At 45.4% G+C, this 26,416-nt stretch overlaps 3 protein-coding genes across 7 annotated transcripts in view; 2 read left to right on the top strand and 1 right to left on the bottom strand.

Moving 5' to 3' along the window:
- The window catches only part of LOC101038212 (zinc finger and SCAN domain-containing protein 5A), a 91,807-nt gene that overhangs the window by 54,382 nt on the left and 11,009 nt on the right, over positions 1-26,416 (top strand). The gene's annotated exons all lie outside the window — the stretch shown is intronic.
- LOC101038746 (zinc finger and SCAN domain-containing protein 5C-like) overlaps positions 1-26,416 on the top strand; it is a 104,831-nt gene that overhangs the window by 51,733 nt on the left and 26,682 nt on the right. The window lies entirely within an intron of this gene.
- Positions 13,383-16,662, bottom strand: LOC101043210 (zinc finger and SCAN domain-containing protein 5B-like). Its single transcript, XM_003944045.2, has 4 exons — positions 16,279-16,662; positions 15,429-15,632; positions 14,398-14,548; positions 13,383-14,131 (listed from the first exon to the last, which is right to left on the bottom strand). The coding sequence occupies exons 1-4, from the start codon at positions 16,660-16,662 to the stop codon at positions 13,383-13,385; spliced, it is 1,488 nt and encodes a 495-aa protein (XP_003944094.2).

Here is a 26,416-nt window from a genome sequence, read left to right on the forward strand (position 1 = left end):
GTTTTTCTTGAAGTTTCATTTTTCTTTTCCATAAAATCAGACTTTTAGGGGAAATAATGAGGTGAAGCTTATAAAACACTTAGCAATGTTTATAGCACATAATATTTATAGGGCTCATAGAAGCATAATAATACTACTATAATTATTGTTATTGTATGTTATTGTCATGCATTACCATCATCTTAGGGGTTCTTATGAAATGGTTACTTTCTTTAAAGTGTACCTGTAGCAATTTTTAGGTGATTTTTAGCAATTCCTGGTCTTTGTTTAAATGCATAAGTCTCTTCTCTCATGCCTCTCTTCTTTCAGATGCTTTAGGTAGAAGTAGAAAGAGGAAAGTATTAAAGTTTCTTCTAAAGAATAGGGGGAGATGTTCTGGTTGCCTCGTTTAGCACATCCAGGGTCTAAAGTTGCCGTTTTTCTGTGTTAAGGCACTGTGAAGCTCCCAGAACATTTTGTCTATCGAACACAGCCACTTGGGACTGGTAGGTCCCGGTAGCATAGATGCAGGATTCCTTATCTTAATGCGCTTCGGAACCCCATCCCTGCAAATCCAGTGAGCCTCCTCCTGGCTCAGAGATGAGGATCAATAAGATGATTCTTACTAGATCTGGGATCCCAAAGCTCTGGCTTTTGGAAAAGTGCCTCCAGAGGGCACATAACATGTTCCTGGCTCATTGAAGGGCTACTCCTCATAAGCTGGAGCCCAGCACTAGCCCTTAAAATGCACCTCACCCAACCCTCTCAGGAAGGTCAAAGCTGGAAAAACGTTAGGTGTCACCGAATTCCAGTGGCCCGTTGCTAAATGCTGAATGTGTGGGCATTCTTCTTGGAAGAAAGGTCGAAGCTCTTATCAGGTCACTGACTAAGTCCCAAGGCATCATTCAGATGTGCGTGTGAGGGTCTCTACCACCTTCTCTACGTTCAGTAACATGTCATCCTACCTTACCCATCAGTAAGGAATTTATAATCTACTAAATTTGTTTTTTTTAAAATATTGTTTCTACCAAAAGACATATGCAAAAAGACTTACAGCATAATTGTACATATAGATAGACATTGGAAATAATCCCAGTGTCGTCAACAATAGAATGGATAAGTAAACCAAGGTCTGTTCCTGCAATGGAATATTGCACAGCAATAAAAAGGATGAACTATTGATACATACAACAGCATGGATGACTTTCATAAATACAATGTTGAATGAAAATCAGGGCTGGGCGTGGTGGCTCCTGCCTGTAATCCCAGCACTTTGGGAGGCCGAGGCGGGTGGATCACTTGAGGCCATGAGTTCTAGACCAACCTGGCCAATGTGGTGAAACCCCCATCTCTACTAAAAATACAAAAATTAACTGATCATGGTGACATGCACCTGTAACCCCAGCTACTCAAGAGGCTGAGTCGGGAGGATCACTTGAACCTGGGGGCGGCGGCGGGGGCGGGAGGCGGAGGTTGCACTGAGCTGAGATGGCCCTACTGCACTGCACCTGGGCAACAGAGTGAGACTTCATCTCAAAAAAAGAGAAAAGTTAGAAAAGGGAGACTTCTGAGGTAATGGAAATATTCTGTCTCCTTATCTGGGTCATAGTTATATGACTCTGTCCCTCTAGCCCTATGTAAAAGTTTATTAAACTGTAACCTTAAGAATTGTACATTCACTATATGTAAGTTATACCTCAATAAATAAAAATAAAGAAAAATTGTGATAGCCAAACTTTAAGACTTGTATTGTTCTTTAAGCTCTTCATGGTACATACGAAATTTTCAGTCATAGCTTTTCGTGTTCCTGAACAGGATATTAGTCTGAAAAAAATCTCTTTTTCTCCTTTGCACTTTTCAGTTTTGTTTTGATCCTCTCTTTCAGTCTTTCTCTGAATTTGCTCATGGATCGGATCCAGTCCTGAAAGACACTTTCAAGTCAGGCAGCTGTCTGTGCCTTATCCAGCCTCTTCCAGGGAATACTGGACAGATAACAGGGTTGTCTCTAAAGGAAGTGAGGTTTCATTCACCAGTGGGGGCTATTCTTAGCAGAAAGATAGAGCTGTGCCTGAGCTAGGGGAAGGTCTCAGCTCAGATGTCACCTCCTTCAGGAAGTCCTCCATGATTAATGAAGGCAAATTAGATGCCTGCTCTAGGAATGTCACAGCCCTCAAGCTGCCAGTGTGAGATCAGTACCATATCCTGTAGACAGCATCAACTTGGCCATCAGCCAGGCTTTGGACTTAATTCCTGTCTCTGTCACTTAAGCTCCCAACATTTTCTTTTTTCTTTCTTTCTTTTTTTTTTTTTCTGAGACAGAGTCTTGCTCTGTCGCCCAGGCTGGAGTGCAGTGAAACCATATAGGCTCACTGCAACCTCCGCTTCCCAGGTTCAAGCGATGTTCCTACCTCCCGAGTAGCTTCATAGATTTCAAAAGTGCTTCTCTCAAACAAAGGGGCAGAGTGGACAGAAAGGATAAATGAGAGGCATGAACAGGAACCAAATCCCAAAGAAAAGGCTGACTGAATTCTAGAGACTGAGATCCCAGGGAAATGGTACGAGGGTCCAGGTGAGGAGAGGCTAAGATCAGAATTACAGGGTGGAGCCGGGCGCGGTGGCTCGCACCTGTAATCCAGGCACTTTGGGAGGCCGGGGCTGGTGGACTGCTTGAGCTCAGAAGTTTATAGTTCTGCCATATTGCTCAGACCAGCCTGGGCAACATGGTGAAACTTCATCTCTATTAAAAAAAAAAAAATTAATAAAATAATGAAGTACAGGGTGGGAGGACACAGTGCTGTTTCAGTTATCTGCAGCTGTATCACACATCACCCCAAAACTCAGTGTCTAAGAAGATGGTGCAGGGGTGGGAGGCAAGAGCCAGGTGCGAATGGGGCCAGCTCCTCAGCCAGGTCACAACAGTGGGCATCCAGTTCCCACCTACCAGTGATCTGTTTGGTACTGGAGGGACGCCGCGGTCCGTATCCCCGGGACAAGTGTTCCGTATCCTCCCCTGGCGTCTCTTGAGCACGTGGAGATCAGCCCTGGGGTTCATCTCTGGCTGCCTCCCTTTGTTCTCCTCCCAGCCCTGATCAGTTACCTGGCTCCAGGGATTCAAGCTTCTAAATCGCACTCTCATCTCTCTGTTTGTGTCCATTCACATGGCCTCTCTCTGAACACGGGATGCCCCTGGTTCCCTGATCCCTGGCCATTACTGATTCTGCAGACTCGCCCCTCTCGGACCTAAGACTGATATGCAGTGCTTCCCTCCACACTCTCTCAGCTTTTGAGGGGCCATCTAACCCGTCTACAAGTGATGGCCAAGTCAGGTGTCTATTCCAGAGCCCTTACCCAGGTATTCCACTCACTGCAAATACACCTCTGGACATCCCACGTGTTAAATTAAATGAGCATTTGATTTCCCCTCCCCAACAGCTCCTCATCTTGGGTTTCCCTTTTAGGGGAACCCCAAAGCCACCTGTTGGCTTTTTTTTTTTTCCCACCACTATCTGCAGCAGGCAGTCCATCTCAAAACAGGTGCTTCCCGGCTTTTTTAGTGCTTCTCAAACGTTTCTTCTGCTTCATCAACAGCACCTGCCTTAACTCAGGACACAATCATCACATGCCTAGGTGTCCGGGATCAAGTCCTGGGTGACCTGCCGACTGGTCCCTGCCACCAGGGGGCTGCCCCTATATCTGACTCCACACTAACTGCCAGAATGATGTGAAATTTAGATCATGCCACGCCCATGTTTAAATCTCTTCAGTGTCTACCCCAGTTTTTCTGCATCCTAAAATATATGTGTGTGTGGCTATGTGCACATACGCATATATAATGTATATATGTATACATGCACACACCTGAAAAGTATAAGGACATGCACTACATAAAAATCTAGGCTGGGCACAGTGGCTCACTCCTGTAATCCCAGCACTTTTGGTTGGGAGGCCAAGATGGGAGGATTGCTTGAGCTCAGGAGTTCAAGACCAGCCTGGGCAACATGGCAAAACTCCGTCTCTACAAAAAAAACACACAAAAATTAGCCAGGTGTGGTGGTGCACACCATAATCCCAGCTACTCAGGAGGCCAAGGCAGGAGGATTGCTTGAACCCAGGAGGTTAAGGCTGCAGTGAGCTGTGATCGCATCACTGTACTCCAGCCTGGGCAACAGCGTAAGACCCTGTCTCAAACAAAAACAAACCAAAAAAAAAACACAAAAATTGTAAAATCCTCTCTATGTGGTGGGATATGGATGCCGTATATTCTCCATTATCCTTTTTTCTGTATTTTAGAGCATTTATTTCTGACTGCTCCTTCTTTTGATTGTTTCTGGTTTTGAGTGTGTGTGCATTTCCTCTTCTGAACTTTCCCAGCTCCTTAACAAGTTCTATTCAAAGATCTCATTAAAAGTTCCATTGGAATACAATTTCCAAATGTTTTCACGACATGCGTGCATATTACCTTCAGGATCAGAAACAGGCAATAATGACTGCTTTTTAAATAAGCCCTAAGATAAATCAAGTCACCCTCGAGGCCGGCAGTTAACACATCATGTTTTCTGCCTCACAGTTAACTTTTTGATGCCAGTTTAGCGGCTCAACGGGCAGAAACAGAGCCACATGCCTTGGGACTCATTAAAACCATCCTAACAGCCCTCTCAGGGATCCTGAGAGTAGAGGCACCTGTGTTTCTCATCCATCCAAGCAGGCTGTGTAATTATGATCAATTTATTCAACCCATCTCAGGGCTGGCAAGAAAAACAGCTTCTTTGAGGGAGGAAAAAAAAAAGCCAATGGGAAAAACCACCTTGGGTGACAGGCAGGAGGGGTTTGGGAATTAATTGCATGGACTCGTTCGAAGGAGTAAAAACAGAAGTGGCCGGAGGAGAGTTGCCCGGGCCTGTCAGCTACACAGGGTCGGCCTCTGAGCACAGAGGCAGGCTTTGGGTTTTTTTGTTTTGTTTTGTTTTTTCTGCTTGCTCACTGGCAGCAGCAGACGGCAGACTTTCTAATCCTCTGTGGCCGACTGGGCAAAGTCTTCCCCATCACGAGCAAATCCGCAGCTCCCCTCCCCACGCCCACCCTGTGCACTCAGCCGGCTACTGTCCACGCTTGGCTCAGTACTGACCTTCTCGGAACTGTAGATTATCAGATATAATTTTGTGTATTTTTTGGACTATCTAAATATTATTCAAAAGCTTTGCTAACTAAAGTGGAAATTCCTTTCCTGTTTCCAGTGGGAGCTGCTTTAAACACGCAGAGAAAGCCCATGCCTCCCTGAAGAGTCCTCTCCCCCAGTTATCTTCTCCTCACTGTAATCTTCTCTACAGCCTGGTGTTGATCTTTATATGTGTGCATGGGCACGCATACCGACACACACACGCCTGCACTCACATGCCTGCGCACATGCACCTGCACTCACACGCCTGCACTCACATGCACCTGATTTGCAAATAGGACCACATCATGCTTACGGTTAGGTAACCTGGTTTTTCTATTCCTTTATTATCAATTAGTTGTGGACGTTTTCCCAGAAAAGTAAATGTCTGTATACTACCGTATTCTTTCTCCATGGCATATACTCTTCCCTTCTGTGAATACACCACGCAGGTGTTCATTCGCTCTTTCAGCAAATACTTTTGGGGCATTAACATATCCAAAGTACTGTGCAATACAGTGGTGAAGAAAAAGTAAACAATCCATTCCTGGAGATATGGTTGTAAACAAAAAGTGATACAAGATATATTCTACCTTCTCAAAGTCTGGGTATTTGGTAAAAATAAAAGAAAGAAAAGATGATATATTTCAGTGAAACTTTTAATGGGATATTTTAATAGAAAGTGTTAAGTAGTGCTGGGTGCGGTGGCTCAAGCCTGTAATCCCAGCACTTTGGCAGGCCGAGGCAGGTGGATCACAAGGTCAAGAGATCGAGACCATCCTGGTCAACATGGTAAAACCCTGTCTCTACTAAAAATACAAAACATTAGCTGGGCATGGTGGCACATGCCTGTAATCCCAGCTACTCAGGAGGCTGAGGCAGGAGAATTGCCTGAACCCAGGAGGCAGAGGTTGCGGTGAGCCGACATGGTGCCATTGCACTCCAGCCTGGGTAGTAAGAGCGAAACTCCATCTCAAAAAAAAAAAAAAAAAGAGTGTTAAGTAGCTTCTAAAGTTCAAAAAAGAAAATATACACACACCAAAAAATAAAAATAAAAACAAATAAACTAGAAATAAAAAGAAAAACAGTGAGGATAAAAAATGCTTTAAGACTGCAGTGATTAAAAGAATGTTTTACTTGAGCAAGGATGCATAAGTTAGATCAATAGAACAGGGGAAAAAAAAGTCTGAAAACACACCCACATACACAGGAAGATTTTGCACATAATAAAAAGTTACGTTTTACAGCTCATGTCTATTAACAGATAAAGAGATAAATGATGTGTCATGTTTAAACTGAATAATACTTAACAAGAAAATACAGGAATTATTGAAACAGAGGATACTAGGGGTGAATCTCAGAATTGGAATTATCAGTGAAAGAAACCACCCCGAAAGAGGACACACTGAGTGAACAATTAGATTTATTTACAATTCTAGCCGGGCATAGTGGCTCACGCCTGTAATCCCAGCACTTTGGGAAGCCAATGTGGGTGGATCACCTGAGGTCAGGAGTTTGAAAGCAGCCTGACCAACATGGTGAAATCCTATCACTACTAAACACAAAAATTAGCCGGGTGTGGTGGCACATGCCTGTAATCCCAGCTGCTTGGGAGGCTGAAGCAGGAGAATCGCTTGAACCCGGGAGGCGGAGGTGGCAGTGAGCCGAGATCATGTCACTGCACTCCAGCCTGGGCAACAAGAGAGAGACTCCAACTCAAAAAAACAAAACAAAACAAAAGTATTAAACAGTGCAACTAGCCTATAACAGCAGAAAGCCAGTTAGTGACTGCCTGGATGTGAGGAAGGGGTGGGTTGCAGGGACCCACGTGGAAACTTTTAGGATGGATGGGACTTGTTATGTTCACTGTGACAATTGCTTCCCAAGTTTACATAGATGTCAAAATGCAACGCATCATAAACTGATAACGTGCTGTTTACTGTACCTCAATTAATTATACCTAAATAAAATTGTAGTAACGATATGTATTTTGAGACGGAGTTTTGCTCATGTTGCCCGGGCTGGAGTGCAGTGGTGTGATCTCAGCTCACTGCAACATCTGCCTCCCGGGTTCGAGTGAGTCTCCTGCCTCGGTCTCCCAAGTAGCTGGGATTATAGGCGTCCACCACCACACCTGGTGAATTTTTGTATTTTTAGTAGAGACGGGATTTCTCCATGCTTGTCAAGCTAGTCTTGAACTCCTAACCTCAGGTGATCTGCCCGCCTCAGCTTCCCAAAATGTAGGGATTACAGACTTGAGCCACCATGCCTGGGCAAGAAAATATATATTTTAAAACTCACAGTCTTTGCCTCAAAGGTCACAGTCAACAGAGTGACAGCCACCTATGGAATAGGATACCATATTTGCACATCATATATCTGAAAAGAGGTTCATATCCAGAGTATACAAAGAACTATCGTAACTCAACAACAAAAAACTAACAACATGATTTTGAAATGGGCAAAGAACTTAAACATTTCTCCAAAGAAGATATACTGATGGCCAACAGACACATGAAAAGGCACTCCACATCACTAATAATTAGGGAAAGGTAAATCAAAACCACACCATCGCTATCAAAAAACAGAAAGTAACACATTTTCCCAAGGATATGGAGAAATTGGAGCCCTTGTGCACTGTTAATACACAAGGAAAACCGCATGGCAGTCCCCCCAAAAAATTAGACGTAGAATTACGATATGATCCAGGAATGCCACTTCTGGACGCATACCTAAAAACATTGGGAGCAGGAACTCATACCCCATGTTCACTGCAGCGTTATTCACAGTAGTTCAAAAGTAGAAGCTACCAGGTGTTCACTGAAGAAGGAATGGGTAAACAAAATAGGGCCTATCTGTACAGTGGGATATCATTCGCCTTTCCAAAGGAAGGACATTGTGGCACATGCTACAAAGACCTCACTTGACACTAGAAAAAAATAATAATGTTAGCACTTTATTCTAGAATCTGTTACAACTAATAGGTAAAATGATGAAAACAGTGGTCTTATAAAATTGTATAATAGTTAAAATGGGCTACACACTAATTAGAATATAATTATATATAGGGACCACAATTTATGTAATACTTTGGGACTAACAACAATGATTTGTATAATAGTAAAATATTCCACGATAAAATTTGAATATACCGTTCTAATAGCGTACAAGAAAAAATGTCAGATAATGTGATATGAACCACCAAATTTATCCTCACACTAACAGGAGAAAGGCTTATTTAAAAAAAAAAAAAGACACTCATTTGAAAAAAGATGTATATCAGTTAGATAAACTTCTTTTGTTTGAAGCATTGGTTATGTGTCGTCAAACAGAAGCAGAGCCATCTAGCTCTACCTGTTAGAACAAGATCTTTTCTGCCATCTGCTGGACATTTGTCATCACTATACAATTAGCTATAAAACATTCTAACTTTATTTATTTTTTTATAAAGATGGGGTTTCACCATGATGGCCAGGCTGGTCTTGAACTCCTGACCTCAGGTGATTCACCCACCTCGGCCTCCCGAAGTGCTGGGATTATGGGCATGAGCCACCGTGACTGGTCTGGAGGCATTTTTAAAAAAGTAACTCTTTGGCCAGGCACAGTGGCTCACACGCCTGTAAGCCCATCACTTTGGGAGGCCAAGGCGGGTGGATCACGAGGTCAGGAGTTAAAAGACCAGCCTTCCAATATGGTGAAATCCCATCTCTACTAAAAAAATACAAAAATTAGGCAGGCATGGTGGCATGCACCTGTAGTCACAGCTACTCGGGAGGCTGAAGCAGGAGAATCGCCTGAACCCAGGAGGTGGAGGTTGCAGTGAGCCCAGTCATACCACTGCACTCCAGCCTGGGTGACAGAGGCTCTAGCTCCAAAAAAAATTAACTCTTCATTTTTAATTTTTGTGGGTACATAGTAGGTGTAAAATGTAGGGGTTACATGAAATATTTTGATATAGGCATGGAATGCCCAATAGTCACCGGGGCAAATATCCATCACCTTAAGCGTTTAGCCTTGTGTTACAGAAACTCCAATTTACTGTTTTAGTACCATTGAATTATATTTGATTATAGTCACCCTGCTGTGCTAGCAAATACTGCCTTATATGTTCTTTCTATTTTTGTACCCATTAACCATTCCAACCTCCCCACAACCGCTGCCTATCCCAGCCTCTGGTAACCATCCATCTACTCTCTATGTCCGTGAGCTAAATTGATATAATTTTTAGATCCCACAAATAAGTGAGAACATGTGAAATCTGTCTTCCTGTGCCTGGCTTATATCACTTAACAGCATCACCTGCTGAGAGCATTTTTTTTTTTAAAGATGGGTTTTACCATGTTGGTCAGGCTGGTCTTGAACTCCCAATCTCAGGTGATCCACCCGCCTTGGCCTCCAAAGTGCTTGGATTACAGGCGTGAGCCACCACGCCCGGCCTTTTTTTTTTTTTTTTTTTTAGCTGAAAGCATTTTTAATGCTGTTTCCTCATTGCTTGATCAACTATTTCTAGGCATTTAGACATAGATTCAATCATCCTAAAGGACTTTTGCTGGGGGTCATTATTGAAATCTTCGCTCTTAATAGTTTATTTATTTATTAGGTAGCTATACCACCTAATACTTAAAAATGCATTTTTCTTAAACAGTGGGCCCCTGGTTCTCTCTTACCTTCATTATTTTAAAGACTATAGATGAGGGCATCATGGACTTCTTTATACAGAACCCCAAGAGTAGAAAGACACCCTATCACTAGCAGGCCCCAGGCAGTTTTGGGTCAGGCCACCTTGCAAAATGCTTAGTAGAACAGAACTCGCTCCCTCTGGGCAGACTCTCTGCAAGGGAAAGGGACAGGGCTTCTGTGTCAGGTACCAGTCTATTGCTTCCCAGCTTCTCAGTCCACCAGTTCCGGGTCGGCTCAAAAATAACAGGGCTGTCCTGGCTCCTTTGCAGCTAGTGCAGTTCTAAGCTCAGCCACTAGAGGGGGCATGAGGGCTGTCCCAGGAGGAAGAGACCCCACTGTGCCGCCATCTTGTCTGTCTTCTTGCTCCTGTTGTGGCCTGTCAGTCCCACAAGAATGGGATCCCCCAGTATGTTTGTGGCCCCAGCTCCTGCCTGTGACTGCCTCACCACAGCCCTCTTCACACCCCGGCCACCAGCCTTGGCCCCGGCACCCCAGGGGGCTGTCTCCTACTTCCCTGGTGACCATGGTCCAGCCCTGGAACAACCAGAGGCCTCAACCAGATCCCCCCCAGTGAGGTTCATACCTCCACTCTTGACTTGCTCCTCCCTTGGTATAATCAAAAGTCCGGCCGCTTTTTGATGTTTGTTTCTTATCACCTCGCAGCTGGACAAACTGATAAGCCAGGGTGCTCCCTCTTCTAGTGCCAGTGGGGAGTTCAAACTCTGTGCTGTAGCCCTGGCTGTGGAAACCCCAACCAGCCTCCTTTCTCTGCCCTCTCAAGGTACATTCAGACCATTTTGGGAAAGCCCAATCTGCTCTCTTTAGAAATCCTGTTATGTAATAAGCTTCATACCCTCTTGGAGAGTGTGTGTGTGTATAGGGGTATGTGTGTGTCATCAGTCTTAACATTCGAACTCAATTTTGGGTGATGTCATCCTTTTTCTCCAGGGTGGTCCCAACGTTTGCGTTGTTACAGCCTCTCACCTGCTCAAGCCAGGATTGGGTAGGTGCACCTGAAATCCATCAGTTCTCCTTTTTCTCTCCCAGAAAACCATAAGAGAATCTTGATTTCTCCCATATCCTCTTATACCCAGCACCCTCCAATCCAGGCGTGCTGAGCTTAAGTTAGGTAAACCTAATTGTACTGTTACAGGCTTTAAAATTTGTCAGTGGATTCCCAGTCCTCTGAGAAACTTTCCTCCCTAGGTATCCTTCCTTCGGAGGTCTTTTTTCTTTATAGTTAGGCCCATGTTGTGGTTAATAATTATTTCGGAGGTCAGAAAGCTTTTCTCCATAAAGGAGCAGAAAATATGTATTTTATGTTTTGCAGGCTATTTGGTCTCTGTTGGATAGTCTTCTCTGGTTTGCTCATATTACAACTCTTAACATAAAAAACAATTCTTGTCCAGGTGTGCTGATTCACACCTGTAATTGCAGCACTTTGGAAGGCCAAGGGAGGAAGATCCCTTGAGCTTAGGACTTTGTGACTAGCCTGGGCAACATAGTGACACCCTGTCTCTACAAAAAAACTAAAAAATTAGCGAGGCTGACTGGGCAGGATCGCTTGGACTGGCTTATTTCACTTAACATAATCACGTGCTGGAAGCTCCGGCCCAGGAAGTCAAGACCTCAGTAAGCTATGATCATGCTATTGCATTCTATCATGAGAGGCAGAATAATACCCGGTCAGAAAAAAAAAAAAATCCTATTTTCTAGCTTGTGGGCTGTTGAAAAACTAGGTAGCAGGTCATTGTGTGCCGATCCGGTCCCTGCTTCCTATTAAGTGCTACTTGTGCAAATTGCTCTGGGCTTTTCCTCTTGATTGGACCCTGACTGATACAACTTCTCAGTGCAGTTTCTCCTCCGAAACTCCCCAATCATTTTTCCCCAGAGAAAGAATACATTAGAAAGTGGATAAAGGCCAAAAGTCCAAAACTGGTGCATCTCCAACCACACAGAAAAGCACCAAGAGTGGGCCATACACATCCCCCATTCAACAAAATTAAACATCATGGAGGAAGGCACCCCTCAATCCATCTCTGAACTCAGACTGGTCTTCCTGAAGTACAGAGAGTAGCTGAGACTGACAGTCACAAGGGTCATCAGTGGTCATTCACTAAAATGAAGTCATTTTGTAACACACACTCTCAGGTCACACCCCTACTCTACTAAATCTCTGAGTTTAGGGCCCACCCATCTGTGGATTAACAAAGCCTTCATGGGATGGTAATGCCACTAAGACCAACTAGTCACCAGAGACTCCGAGTGCCTCCGTAGTTCGAGTCAAATCAGGAATTGAGAGGTTGCCAACTTTAGGCCAAAAAATACACCATCTGGGGCAGGGAGGTAAATAGGCAGGGCAGAGAGGATTCGGGGGGCAGTGAAGATACCCCCCATGACACTCCAGTGGTGGATACTCATCATTAGGCCCTTGTCCAAACCCACAGGATGTACAAGACCAAGAGCGAGACCTAATGGACACCACGAAGTCCGGGTGGTGAGGATGATGTGTCCAGGCAGGCTCACTGATGGAACAAGCGCCCCACGCTGCTGGGGATGCTGGTGGGGAGAGGCAGTGCTGTGTGGGGAGGGCGTCTAGGGGTACTCTGTGCTGCCCACTGAATTTCCCTGTGAACCTGTAACAGCTCTGAAAAATAAAGTCTAAAGCCAGGTGTGGTGGCTCACACCTGTAATCCCAGCACTGCTGGCGGCCAAGGTGGAAGGATTGCTGGAGGCCAGGACAGATCCCATCACTACAAAAAATATTTCAAAAATTGTGAATAAAATAATACTGATAAAGCCTAATACAATCAATATGGGACACACTGGCTCACACCTGTAACAGCACTCTGGGAGTGCCAAGGCAGGCAGATCACTTGAACTCAGGAGTTCAAGACGAGGCTGGGCAAGGTGGCAAAACTCATCTCTACAAAAAATACATAAGTCAGCTGATGAGGTGTGGTGTGCTCTTCAATCCCAGCTGCTCCAGTGGCCAAGGCGGCAGAATTGCGTGAGCCTGGGAGGTCAAGGCTGCAGCGAGCTGTGATCAGGCCCCTGTGCTCCAGCCTGGGTGAAAGAGTGACACCCCATTTAAAAAAGAAAAAAAAAGAAAAACCAGTACAGGATACCAAATAGAAGCTGAGTTTCAGTTAAATAAATAATTTAGAACATGCTCATACTTAAAAAATTGTTTGAAACACAAATGTCCCCAGGCATTGTGTATTTAATCTGGACACCCTACTTTGACAATTTTACTTTACAGCAAGACAGTGGGTAACAGCATGTCAATCAGAAGCCTCAGCTGTTTGTTATGTTTGACTTTTGAAAGAACAACACAAACCAAAATAACCCTATAAGAAAACTACAGACATAATGAAACAGAAAACACAAGTCAGTGTGGAGAATAAATATTTCCTCAGACATCCTGGTGAATCCTATCTACGCGCCGCCCCCCGTCCCCCCATGTGTCAGGCCCTTGCATGTGCTCTATGTGTCATATGTCATCGGACAACAACAGTCAAAAATCATCCTTCACGTAGGATGTGAAGACATAGATCTGATTACGGAATCACCAGGAAGTGGTTTTGCAATGTGTTTTCTGGTGACGTTTTAACGTTTCAAGCCGACCGAAGGCTCTTGGACATGTGGAGCATTTATGGGGTTTCTCTCCAGAGTGGATGCGCTGGTGCTCTTTCAAGTTTTTCCTGTAGGTGAAATCTCTCTTGCAGATGTCACATTTGTAGGGCTTCTCCCCTGTGTGGCTCCTCTTGTGACATTTCAAGGAGAATGTCCTGGTGAACTGCTTCTGGCAGACTTCACACGTGTAGGGCTTCTCGCCCGTGTGGGTGCGCTGGTGAACTCGGAGGTCTGAGGACTGCATGAAGCGCTTCCCACAGAGATTACACTGAAAGCTTCTCTCTCCTGTGTGTGATCTCTTGTGGATGTCTAGCTTGCCGTAATACTTAAACCTCTTACTGCACACGTCACACGCAAAGGGCAGCAGTGCCGCGGCTTCTTGGCCATCGGGGTGACTGCCTGTGCTCTCAAGGCCTGGGGAATGAACCGGATTCATCCCAGCTGGGCCCGGGGAGTCTCTGTTGCCCACAGGTGTGGCTCCTCCTTGAGGCTCTTCTTGGGAAATGGAGGTGGCGTCTGGTTTGCTTCTTTTGGGACCTCTCGGATTCGGAGAGTCTCTGTCCTCGCTGTGAGTCGAAGCTTCTGTCTCCACCGCGCAGGCAGAAGCTGTGTCAGCATCCACATTCTCCACAGAGGCTCTTTTTTGGGGTTCCTTCCCATCCTTTGCCCTCTCCAGATCTGCTGGAGTAAGAGATTCCATGCACAACAGTTAATAAGGCACATTTTCAATACACCAAATTCATTGCAACCAAAAACTGATGTTGGCTGAGAACATCCACCTTAACCTCAGACCTAAGAAACTGGACCATAGATCTCTGGAAAGTGGGGGATGGAGAGGATTTGGGAGCTGAGCACCAGCTCCCCCCAGACATGATACTGCTGGGTCCCCAGTCCCATACCCAGGAAGAGAGTGGCTAATTTTTCCAGGTCCAAATCTTCATACTCACCGTGGCCCTTTGGAAGCTGAGGCTCTGGGGATGTGAGTCCTGGCTTCTCTTCGCTGTTTTCCTTCAGATTCTTCTCCAAGGTCTGCTTGGGTCCTGGAGACTTTGGGTTACCTTTTATGTCAGTAGTCTCTGGCAGCAGGAAGTCCCCTCCCTAACGATGAGAAACCAAGAGCAATGACTGCCGGGTCTACACTGGTGGAAGCACAAACATCTCCGTCCCTTCCTGACTGGATGCACCAACTTTTCTAATGACACAGGTGTGGAAACATGTGCACACTTCCTCTGGGCCACCCCACCACCCCAAGTCAGCATCACCACCTCATTTCTGAGTCTGTCCCTAATTGGGACCCTCCATAGTCTAAATCAGCTCCTGTGCCTGGTGGTTTTCACTCTGGTTCTCTGAGCCTATTTCTCCCAGCGATGCCACCGTCTCCCTGCCCCCGACGCTGGAAGGAGCAGGACTCTAGGTCAACGTCCCTCACCTGTGGCACCACTGGCACAGGGGCTGCATCACCCTCCTGGTGGGGGCACTCCTGTGCAGTGTGGAGACCCCGCCTCTACCCTCCAGAAGCTGCGAACACCCCACCACCCTCTACAATGACACACAAAAACATCTCCACGCATGGCAACTGGGTCCTGAAAGCCAAAATCACCCCAGTTGAGAAACACTCCTCAAATTAAGAAATTGACAATCTGTAGAAACCAATTCCTTGCTGAATTATTACGTGAAATGTCTGAGGAAGCCGGCCGTGGGGAAGGGACCTTCACTTCATTCATTTGTGCCAACTGCCTCCCTCACTTCACTGACACCATTTCTTAGCCCCCACCCTAAATGCTAAAAGTTTTCATGGAAAAGTAGACAAGCCTTCACTCTCTTTGATGGTTCAGGAATGTCTGGGGATGTACCATGTCCATGGAGGATGGCTCTAATTTTGTCCTGTGCCAAATCTCTCAATCAGTCCAGCAGCCACACGATTTCCTCCTGTTCCTTCTCCCACCTCTGCCCAGACACCAGAGCCTCACACACTCACCTGCCCCCTGGACAGTGCGGGGACCCTGGGCAGGGTCTGCAGCTCTCGGCTGGCCTGGCCTTCCCCCGGGTGCATGTCGTTCACAGAGGAGGCCCGCTGGCTGGACACTTCTCTCAGATCATCCCTGACGCTGGCGGGGGCTTCGGCCATCTCAGCATCTGAGTCCAGCATAAGATATTCGTTGCCAAGCAAGTTGACCACAGACTGTAGAGGGAAAAAGACCATCAGACTCAGGGTGAGAACCTGAAAGTAGCTCTCACATTCCCTGGGTCCTGCCATCATGCTCACACTTTACTGTAATTAATGTTTAAAATCGCCTTCCCGATGCCGAGTTAGCTCTGTGGACACAGCAGTCCAGTTTGAAATGTTATCCTCTCTAGACTCCAGCACCTGCCTGCACCTGGAAGATTCTAAGTAAGAACATAAATATGGGTCCTTTGGATGAAAGGGTCTCTAAACCAAGAAGAAAAGGGGAAATACTCTGGGTGAACCCAGCTCAATTTGCTGATGGCAGTTCACCTCGTTATGGAAATTAGGGGCTTCTGTGAGGACCTCCAGAGAGATGCCTGGATCTCTGATGCCAGCCACTTTCCCGCCTCAAGTGGGGACTTTTGGACCTTCAGTTCGCTCTAATGCCTCCTTCTGTACGTTCCATCAGGCGTAATATTTCACCAATGTCTTTCTTTCATGCTGGCCTCACACAGGGTGTGGGTCCCTGTATCCCCTCTGCCTGTCCATTTCTTAGACCAGGGATTTGCAACATTGGCTGTGCTGATATTTGAGACTGGATAATTCGTTGGCCCCCAGCCCGGCTCCCCTTCCCTGCACCAACCACGAGGGTCCCACTCACCCATTTCTTGGGTCTTCCGTTGTTCCGTAGCAGGTCCTCCAGCTCTTTGCAGCTCCGCACACCGTTCATCATGACTAAGACCTGGAGCTCCTGGGGCATGGAGATCATGAACTGCTCCATCACCAGCATGTCCAGGATCTGCTCTTTGGTGTGGAGGTCGGGCCTCAGCCACAGATGGCACAGCTCAGTGAGTTTCCTCAGAGCCTGGATGGGGTCCGACCGCTCCGGGCAGCTGAACATCCTGAAGTTCATGTGCCAAGTCTCAGGGTTCCGGTCATGATTTCCAAGTGGAGTTTCTGGGGATGCCACAGACCGTGGCAGCTCTGACCCAGGACTGTTGCACGCTTGTCCCTGACCCCATGAGGGTGTGCAGTTTGCAGCCATAGCTACTGGAGACTATTTCGGTCAGTCTCTTAGCAAGCTCTTCCAGTAGCTGGTATCTAACTGAGACCTGTGTACACAGGTCTTTGGTTTTCCTCAGTTATCGATTCACTGTTCACTCAGAAGTCTGCAAAGAAGAGCATGAACCCAATCAGTTTAAGTTTCTACTCCATCCGCCCCTCCCTTTCAAATCCTTCATCCCAGTGCCGGATACAGCTTCTCCACAGTATCAGACTTGGCACCGTGGAAATGAATCCACTTTCTTATTCTTCCAGTGTCTGCCTGCCTACATGTTCTGGCTTAAAATCCGAATCCTCCCCTGGATTCTGATCTCTAGGAAATCATTGTGCAAAGGTTGAATCTGTTTTCCTTTCGGTCGGAGTAACATGGTTTTCAACTGTACATTAAATAGGACAGTTACATGCAGCTCCTAAAATCTGATGCAACAATCATGTCAGTTCTTTGTTTTCCTCTGCACACAAGATTCAAGGCAAAGTCCTTAATCATCATTATGCGAAAAGATAGAGAAAAATACTTATAACCTACAATTTTCCCCCAACACATTTTCTTGTTAGCCTCAGAACATTTATTTGCTCCAGGGAAGGGAAAGCATTAAGTAATCCTATGAGAATTAAGCTCCTACACAGATGTTGTTATTTTGGGTAAAATGGACATTCATAAATTTTATCATTTTTACCCCCTGTAAGTGCACAATTTCATGGCACTAAGACAGGCACTGTGTTGTGCAAACATCACCACAAGTCTATTTCTACAATTACCTCATCACCCCAAAAAACCCCATCCCGGTCAGTAATCACCCGTGCCCCACCCACCCCAGCCCCTGGCAATCACTAATCTACTTTCTGTCTCTAAAGGTTTCTGTATTCCTAATCTCATCTCAGAAAATAGATTTAAAGTCTAGTGCTTAATGAAATTTTCAGGAAGTGGAATCAGACAATAGGAGATTTTTAAGGCTAGGCACCGTGGCTCACGCCTGTAATCCTGACACTTTGGGAGGCTGAAACAGGAGGATCACTTGAGGTCAGGAGTTCAAGACCAGCCTGACCAACATGGTGAAACCTCATCTCTACTAAAAATAAAAAAAAATTAGCTGGGTGTGGTGACACATGCATGTAATCACAGCTATTTGAAAGGCCGAGGCAGGAAAATCACTTCAATCTAGGAGGCGGAGGTTGCAGTGAGCCAAAATCACGCCATTGTGCTCCAGCCTGGGCAACAAGAGCGAGACTTTGTCTCAAAAAAAAAAAAAAAAAAAAAAAAAGAAATTATTTTTTGAAATGTGGTTCCAACTGTAGTTTCTTTAGGCAAGAACCACTATGTGATACTCTCCAGGCATCCGTTATTATCCAAGTTCAACAGCTATGAGAACACAGCTCTGTTTTCCTAGCCACAGGGGGGGATGCTTTCTGAAGGTGTTCAGAAAGAAGAAAGACTTGACGGGAGGGTCTCGGGAAAGGTCCCTGGAAGCCTGGAGGATATGAACCCACACCTCCTGGAAGGAATCTGAGCAAGTGCAGAGCAGACAGACAGCCAGGGAGCGCATCGGCAGAGCGGGGAGACAACCCAGAGGAGGAGACAATATTTACACACCACGCATCTCACACGGGCTCCTATGCCAAGCACAAGCAACTCAAACATAGAACCCACTAGAAGGGGGTTACATGTGAAAGGCCAGCAGGTCTAGGAAAAGGTGCTCATCATCACTCATCTTCAGGACATGCAAATCCAAACCACAGGACACCCCTCAGGCCGGCTAGAGCGGCTGCTCCCAAAGACCCGTGTCGCGAGTGCTGGAGAGGATTGGGAGGACAGGGAGCCTCGGAGCCCTGTGCTGGGAATGTAAATCAGTGGAGCCGATTTGGGAGACAGTGTAGAAGCTCCCCAAAACATTAAAAGTGGAACAACTGCATGATCCGGCCGTCCCGCTCCTGGGCGTGTCCAGAGGAAAAGAAATCAGGACGTGGACTCCAAACCAGTGAACCTCGGGAGGCACAGAGGGAGGGAAGGTTGAACAACTACCTATTGGGTGCTGTCCTCACATTCTGGGTGACCGGTAGAGTCACACCCCAAACCTCAGCATCGCTCAGTATATTCATGTAGCAATTCTGCACAAGTACATGGCAAATTTAAAATAAAACTTAAAATTATAAAATAATTTTAAAAATAAAAGAAGTGAATGCTGTAAATAATAATTAAAAACCCAGTGGACTCACAGTAGCAGCGAGTAAAATGCTGGTTACCAGGACTGGGGCGGGGGCTGGGGAAATGTAGGTCAAAGGGTACGAGTTTCAGTTGAAGAAATCAGCTCAGGAGAGCAATTGTCAAACACCGTGACTTCAGCTCATAACAATGTTTTGTACACTTGGACATTGCTAGAAGAGTAGATTTTAAATATTCTCATGACCAAAGATGATTAGTACATAAAGTAGGGCCTATGAAAATTAGCTCAATTTAGCCCTTTTACAAGTTTTATATCCTGCAAAGCACATGCTGTACACCACAAATATGTACAATTTTTAGCTTTCGACTAGAAGCAAGTTAATTTTTTGTTGAAAATGCATAGAGATATGAGAGGGAAAAAGCAGCCTGAAATTCTGCATTAAAAGTGGTTTTGCCACAGGGAGCCAACTGCTGCTCAGAAGGCCAAGGCGGGAGGATCACTCAAGCCCAGAAGTTTGATAACAGCCTGGGCAACATATTGATAGCCTGTTTCTTAAAAAATTGATTTCATGCTCCTAGAAATCACCTTGTATTTGCTCTCACTTCTTTTCGAAGTAAAGCAAGCAACAGGACACGGGAGAAAATATATGTAGGTACAGGGGTCAGTGTTCCATTCTGGGAGTAGACAACACACAAGACACCCAAGTAGGGACACTTAGTTCAGATTCTCACTGGCCTAGTAGGTTGATGCTCATTCATTAAGGGCTTGATTTTATACCCTGTGGAAAGAGAAATTCCAGTGACGTTTTTTAACAAGTGGTGTGTGGGCAGCAAGGTGGCTCATGCCTGTAATTCCAACACTTTGGAAGACCGAGTTGGGAGCATGCTCGAGCCCAGGAGTTCAGGACCAGCTTCGGCAATGTACTGAGAACCCATCTCTACAGCAAAGTAGCTGGGTGTGTTGGTATGTGCCTGTAGACCCAGCTGCTGGGGAAGTGTCTGCCGATGGCTTGAGACCAGGAATTGCAAGCCAGCCTGGGCAATGAGTAAGACCCTGTCCCAAAAATGTAACCTAACCATGATGAAAAAGTTAATATCGTTCCTATTTTGCAGAAGAGTTACATAACAAACCAGAGTTAATAATGGGGTGCAATACAGACCCGCTGCCTTCACAATGTCTGTGAGCAAATGCATGAGAAAATAAACCCACATCTTTCTGAAACCAACCCTCCCCCGCACGCCAACCCCTAAACCCCGTAGGCATCCCTACTGGACACTCACTGCCTTCCTGGCTTCTGCCTCCGACCTCCTCGCATGTGGGATGCGCTCTACACCCAGCTGAGAGCTGAACTGCTCTATTTATACAGAAGCCGAAGGACTCCAGGCCCCTTTTCTGGTTCCCTACGCCGCCCCATGATTGGTTTAGGGCCATAGAATCCATTTTAGGTGATTGATTTAGGTGATTGCATTTCCCAGTGAAACCCAACCCACAGGAAATTAAAGTATTAAACATGCCTACTGTGCACATAACATTGGTTTTTCCACTCTACTGAATTGTCATATTTCTGAAGTATTTGGAGGCCTTAGAAAATATAGATCCGTAAGTTTTAATCACTTTGGGTTTCTTCATGCCACACAGACAGTAATATCCTAATAAGTAAAGTTAAAGACGTGTTCAGAGTTGGTGGGGGCTGGGCGCAGTGGCCCATGCATGTAATCCCAGCACTTTGGGAGGCCGAGGTGGATGGATCGTCTGTCAGGAGTTCCAGACCAGCCTGACCACCATGGCAAAACGCTGTGTCTACTAAAAATACAAAAATTAGCTGGGAGTGGTGGTGGGCGACTGTAATCCCAGCTACTTGGGAGGCTGAGGCGGGAGAATTGCTTGAACCAGGGAGGTGGAAGTTGCAGTGAGCTGAGATTGCGCCATTCCATTCCAGCCAGGGCGACAGAATGAGACTTCATCTCAAAAAAAAAAAAAAAAAAAAAGGAGTTGGTGGATTAATATCAAACCACTGATTTAATCCAGTTTAAGCAAAGTCTTCACATATGAATGTCAAGATATTGAAAAACAAAGATAGTCAGTGCTGATATATAATGATATTAGTGATAATTCTTTTCTTTTTCAAACTCTTGGAATTCACATGGGAAAGCTTTTCTTGAACTAGACTAAATCACTAGTTTGATATCAGCCAACTTACCCTTATATAAAAACAGTGGGAACCAGAGAAAGGCACATGGTCACCACTCTGCATTCACTCCAGGATGGTGGGACGTGGTTTATAGATCCACTGAGGGTCCTAAAGGGTTCCCTAGTTCTCAACCCCCTCAGGGCCCTCAAGCATGAAAAGCCTTAACAATGGATGTGAATTTTACTGCCTGGATCATGGAGTCGTTGTGGAATGACAACTAAGTGCTAGGCATAATTAAATTACAATTTGGAAAGTTCACAGCATCAAGTGACTTACAGATCAAATTGTGACTCTTTTTTTTTTTTTTTGAGTCTTGCTCTGTCACCCAGGCTGGAGTGCAATGGCACCATCTCGGCTCACTGCAACCTCCACCTCCTGGGTTCAAGCAATTCTCCTGTCTCAGCCTCCTGAGTAGCTGGGATTACAGGCGCCCGCCACCACTCACTGCTAATTTTTGTATTTTTAGTAGAGAACGGGGTTTCACCATGTTGGTCAGGCTGATCTTGAACTCCTGATCTCATGATCTGCCCGCCTTGGCCTCTCAAAGTGCTGGGATTACAGGCGAGAGCCACCGCACCCAGCAAACTCATTCATTTTTAATTAAGAGTAAACTTTCTCATCTAACATTTAAGATAAGTTGGAGGGCTGTTAATTTTACACTGATTCTGGTTGCAATCTTTGGGAAATCTTAAGGAAGCCACTGAATTTTGGGAACTTCAAACTCCCCGTGACTAGAACCAGAGATTTATTATCTTCCTGATGTTGTTTTTAAGATAAATAAGATTATGTGAGTAAGGTGCCTGATACGAGGTCATTTTGCCAAAAATTTCTGACACTTATTTCCTGGTGCATTTTCTCATACTTTGTGATATTTTTCTTGTGAACAACTGAGATGTTGATAGTGAGTCAGAATGGAGTGATTAACTGGAATGAACTGCAGTTTGCCTAAAACCACCATCTAGCCACCCACCCAATTCCCTCAAATCCTCTCCTCTTGAAACATGACCTCTGTCTCCATGAAGAATGTCCTTGGCATCTTGGTAAAGAATGTGTTGGATCTGTAGATCTCTATTAATATTATGGTCATTTTCACAATATGAATACTTCCAATCCATGAACATGGAATATCTTTCCATTTTTCTGCCCTCTTCATTTTTCTCTCATCAGTACTTTGTAATTTTTCTTGTAAAGATCTCCTACCTCTGTGGATAAATTTATTTACTTATTTATTTTTAGAGCCAAGGTCTTACTCTGTCACCTTGGCTGTGTGCAATGGAGCACTCATAGGTCACTGCAGCCTCGAAGTCCTGGGCTCAAGAGATCCTCCAGCTTCAGCCTCCTGGGGAGCTGGAATTACAGGCGAGCACCACCACACTTGGCTACTTTTGAAAGAATTTTTTGTAAAGATTGGGGTATCACTACGTTGCCCGGGCTGCTCTCCAATTCCTGGGCTCTATCTCTCCTTGGTGACTAAGGTCCTCATGCTGATGTTTACATATCCCTATACAGGGTGTGGTTATCACTACAGTCAAGCTAATTAATGTGTTCACCAACTCACACAGTTACTATTTTCTTTTCGTTAGTTATTTATTTGTGTAATTCCTGAGTCAAGCAATCCTCCTGCCTCAGTCTTCCCAGTAGCAGGGACAAAGAACATGTGCCATGACACCTGGCTTGCTTTTTTGGTGTGGGGGGTGGGAAAGGGGGTGAAACACCTATGATCTATCATTTTTATTCTTTTACTTCTTTGAGACAGAACCTCACTCTTATGTCACCCCAGCCTGGAGTGCAATGTCACAATCCTGCATCATTGCAACCTCTGCCTCCCGGGCTCAAATGATCCTACTGCCTCAGCTTCCCAAATAGCTGGGAATACAGACACCACCATGCCTGGCTAAGTTTTATAATTTTTATAGAGATGGGGTTTTTGCCATGTTACCCAGGCTGATCTCGAACTCCTGGTCTCAAGCAATCCGCTCTTCTCAGCTTCCCAAATTGATGGAATTACAGGCATGAGCCACCAAGCCCGGCCCATAATCTATCTTTTTAGCAAATTTCAAGTGTACAATACAGTATGGATGCTCCTAAGCTTACAATAAGGTCATATCCTGATAAAGCCAGTGTAAACTGAAAATGTAGAAAATAAAATTGCATTCAATATTAGGTCACCTACGGAACATCCTAGCCTAGCCTACCCTAAAATCTACTCAGAACACTACATTCCCCTACAGTTGGGTAAAAGTGTCCAACAGGAGATTTATTTTATAATGAAATGTTGACTATCTCGTGTAGTTTATTGAATACTGAACTGAAAGTGACCATCAGAATGGCGGTGTGGATCCTCCTCAGCAGTGTACACAGCTGAAGGCAGCACCGTAAAGGAAAAACATTGTAAGTGGAGCTGTTGCCAGATGGAGTTGTCCACGGTCTAGGTGTGTTGAACAGAAAATTGACCGAAACGCACAAAGTCACAGAAGGACAAAGCAACGAAAGATGAAGACACAAAAAATGGAGTAAGGAAAGCACAGATTTATTGAAGACAACTCACAAACTGGGAGCGAGACTCCAGCAAGAGGCTCAAGAGCCTCCTCAGTTAGGATTTTTATTAACCTAATGAACCCAGTAATACCCTCAGTGCGAGAGGCCTCCCACTGGCTACACCCAATGAAGGGCTGACCTGCAACCAATCAGAGGCTGAAGGGGAGGCTTGTCTTGTTATCGCAGGAGTGAGGGTGTATCCTGTGTGCTGCCTAATTCTGCCTAGAACTGGATGCACCTGCTCTTTTGCTTCTGCCTTAACCCCCGGTTACCCTGATTCCCTATTCTCCTGCCTCGGAGCCATCGGAAGTCGGAGACGGTCTCTAACGTTGAATACAGTCCCTAGTCTGTATAATACATCTTCAGAGCTTGTTCACCCTGCGTGCCGCAAAAATTTCTCTTTTTTTTTTTTTCTTTTTATGAACCTGAACCTGGGAACGCAGTCATTTTTGTAATCTTCCAGAGAACTCTTTACTCTTCGGTGGTTTCTTCCACCTCCCTTTGTGAACCAGGAAGACATGGAACGTGGAAACATGTTTTGTTTTTTCTTGTTTTCGCTTTGCTGCTTCTTACCAATTTCTCTGCCTCATCCACTGAGGAGCTGGCTGCTAGCCCACATATCCCCTCTCCTACTTGTATTTTGAAATCTTTGTGACTTCAGCATCCAGGCACACAATCTCTTAATTTACTTGTAGAGGCAGGTCTCACTATGTTGCCCTGGCTGGCCTCAAACTCTTTGTCTCAAGAAATCCCCCTGTGTCAGCCTCCCAGAGTGCTGAGATAGCAGATGTGAGTCACTGTGGGTGCTCACGGTGCCCGGCCCAGGTTGCTTTTCTGCCAGCCTGGAAGGGCAACCCCATGACTGAATGTGACTCTGAGGATGGCCCAGCAGTGAGATCCTTGTCACAGTGCATCCACCTGAAACACCGCACATCTGAACTGGGACTGTTAACACTCCTGCCAATGCAGTGTGGGATGTCAAGAAGTGTCTGCTGATATTTCTGGAGGAAATAATCTGTTTTCTTTATTACTTACTGTATTAAAAGAAAGTCTGGGGTGAACAGTAGCTTTTTCTTTTTAATCAGCTTTAAAAAAAAGTTGCAGATCTTCCAAAAAAAAAAAAAAGATAGGAGGGCTATTTCATGGGAAAGTGGAGGGATTCATTGTGGGTGAGGCTGCATCCGATTCCTTATTTGTTTAGAAGTGACTGATTCGGCAGGGCGTGGTGGCTCACACCTGTAATCCAAGCACCTTGGAGGCAAAGGCGGGCTGATCACCTGAGGTCTGTAGTTCAAGACCAGCCTGACCAATATGGTGAAACCCCGTCTTTAAAAAAAAAAAAAAAAAAAGGAAGTGACTGATTCACCCACTGCCGGGATGCCTCATCAAGCAATGGAACCATTTACCTTTATGGTGCGCAGCTGTAGTATCCAATCATCTCCAGGTGCCAAGCATGTCCTCACTGCATTCTCAACACAATAACAAGCGGAGAGGGTTTTGAAAGACCACTGAAAGACAGAAAGTGGATGCGGTTTTGACAGACGATGATGTTTGGACTAAATGAATGAATGAATGACATGACTTTCTCAAGAGTCTGAAGCTAAATAGAAACAAGCAGAAGTCTCATCTCCAGCCTGCCAGGCCCCATCCTTTGAGCACATGTGAAATGTTGAAAGTCGACCCATTGTACTAGGAGGTGGAGCTGCCACTATTTGAGTCATTGAATAGGGTTAAGACAGAACTGGGTTGACACTGCCACCTCCTAACATTAGATCTAGACATTGCAGGTACATCACTGAATGCCCGGACAAATGCCTCTGTCTTCATAGAGTAGCTTTCTGACTTCTGTTGAGCATTTTTTTTTTTTTTTTTTTCAGAATAAGGTCTTGAAAATAGCCCATATATATTCTGGATGTGATGGCTGATGCCTGTGATCCTAGCACTTTAAGAAGCTGAGGCAGGCGGATTGCTTGGGCTCAGGAGTTAAAAACCAGCCTGGGCAACATGATGAAACTCCATGTCTACAAAAACATACAAAACAATTAGCCAGGCCTGGTGATGCACAGCTGTGGTTGCAGCTACTGGATAAGCTGAGCTGGGAGGCTTGCTTGAACCAGAGAGGTTGAGGCTGCAGTGAGTTATGATTGTGCAACTGTACTTCAGCCTGGGCAACAGAGCAAGACCCTGTCTGAAAAACAGAAAAAGAAAAATAAATTATGCCATAAAGGGGAAGAGAAAGAACAGAGCTCAGTCACCATAAGACCAGAGTCATCCAGGTTGATGGCTACAGCTTGCCCGTGAGTACTGGTAGCTGAGATGAGGAGAACTGGGCAAATTCTGAACTCATTTTCAAGTTTTAAGAGAATCTCCTGCCGGGCGCGGTGGCTCAAGCCTGTAATCCCAGCACTTTGGGAGGCCGAGGCGGGTGAATCACGAGGTCAAGAGATCGAGACCATCGTGGTCAACATGGTGAAACCCCGTCTCTACTAAAAATACAAAAAATTAGCTGGCCATGGTAGCGTGTGCCTGTAATCCCAGCTACTCAGGAGGCTGAGGCAGGAGAATTGCCTGAACCCAGCAGGCGGAGGTTGCGGTGAGCCGAGATCGTGCCATTGCACTCCAGCCTGGGTTAACAAGAGCGAAACTCTGTCTCAAAAAAAAAAAAAAAAAGAGAATCTCCTTTTTTTTCCCCTCATAGTCTTATTGAGGTATAGTTGACATGCAATAAATCGCACATATCCAAAGCGCCCAATTTAGTAAAGTTTGGAATACTACTCAGCGGTAAAACCGAGGACACGGATGAATCTCAAAATAATGATGGAGATGAAAGGGGACAGACAGAAAAA

The sequence above is a fragment of the Saimiri boliviensis genome, chromosome 14 (genome assembly GCF_048565385.1).
Source record: "Saimiri boliviensis isolate mSaiBol1 chromosome 14, mSaiBol1.pri, whole genome shotgun sequence".
NCBI classification, from domain to species: Eukaryota; Metazoa; Chordata; class Mammalia; order Primates; family Cebidae; genus Saimiri; species Saimiri boliviensis.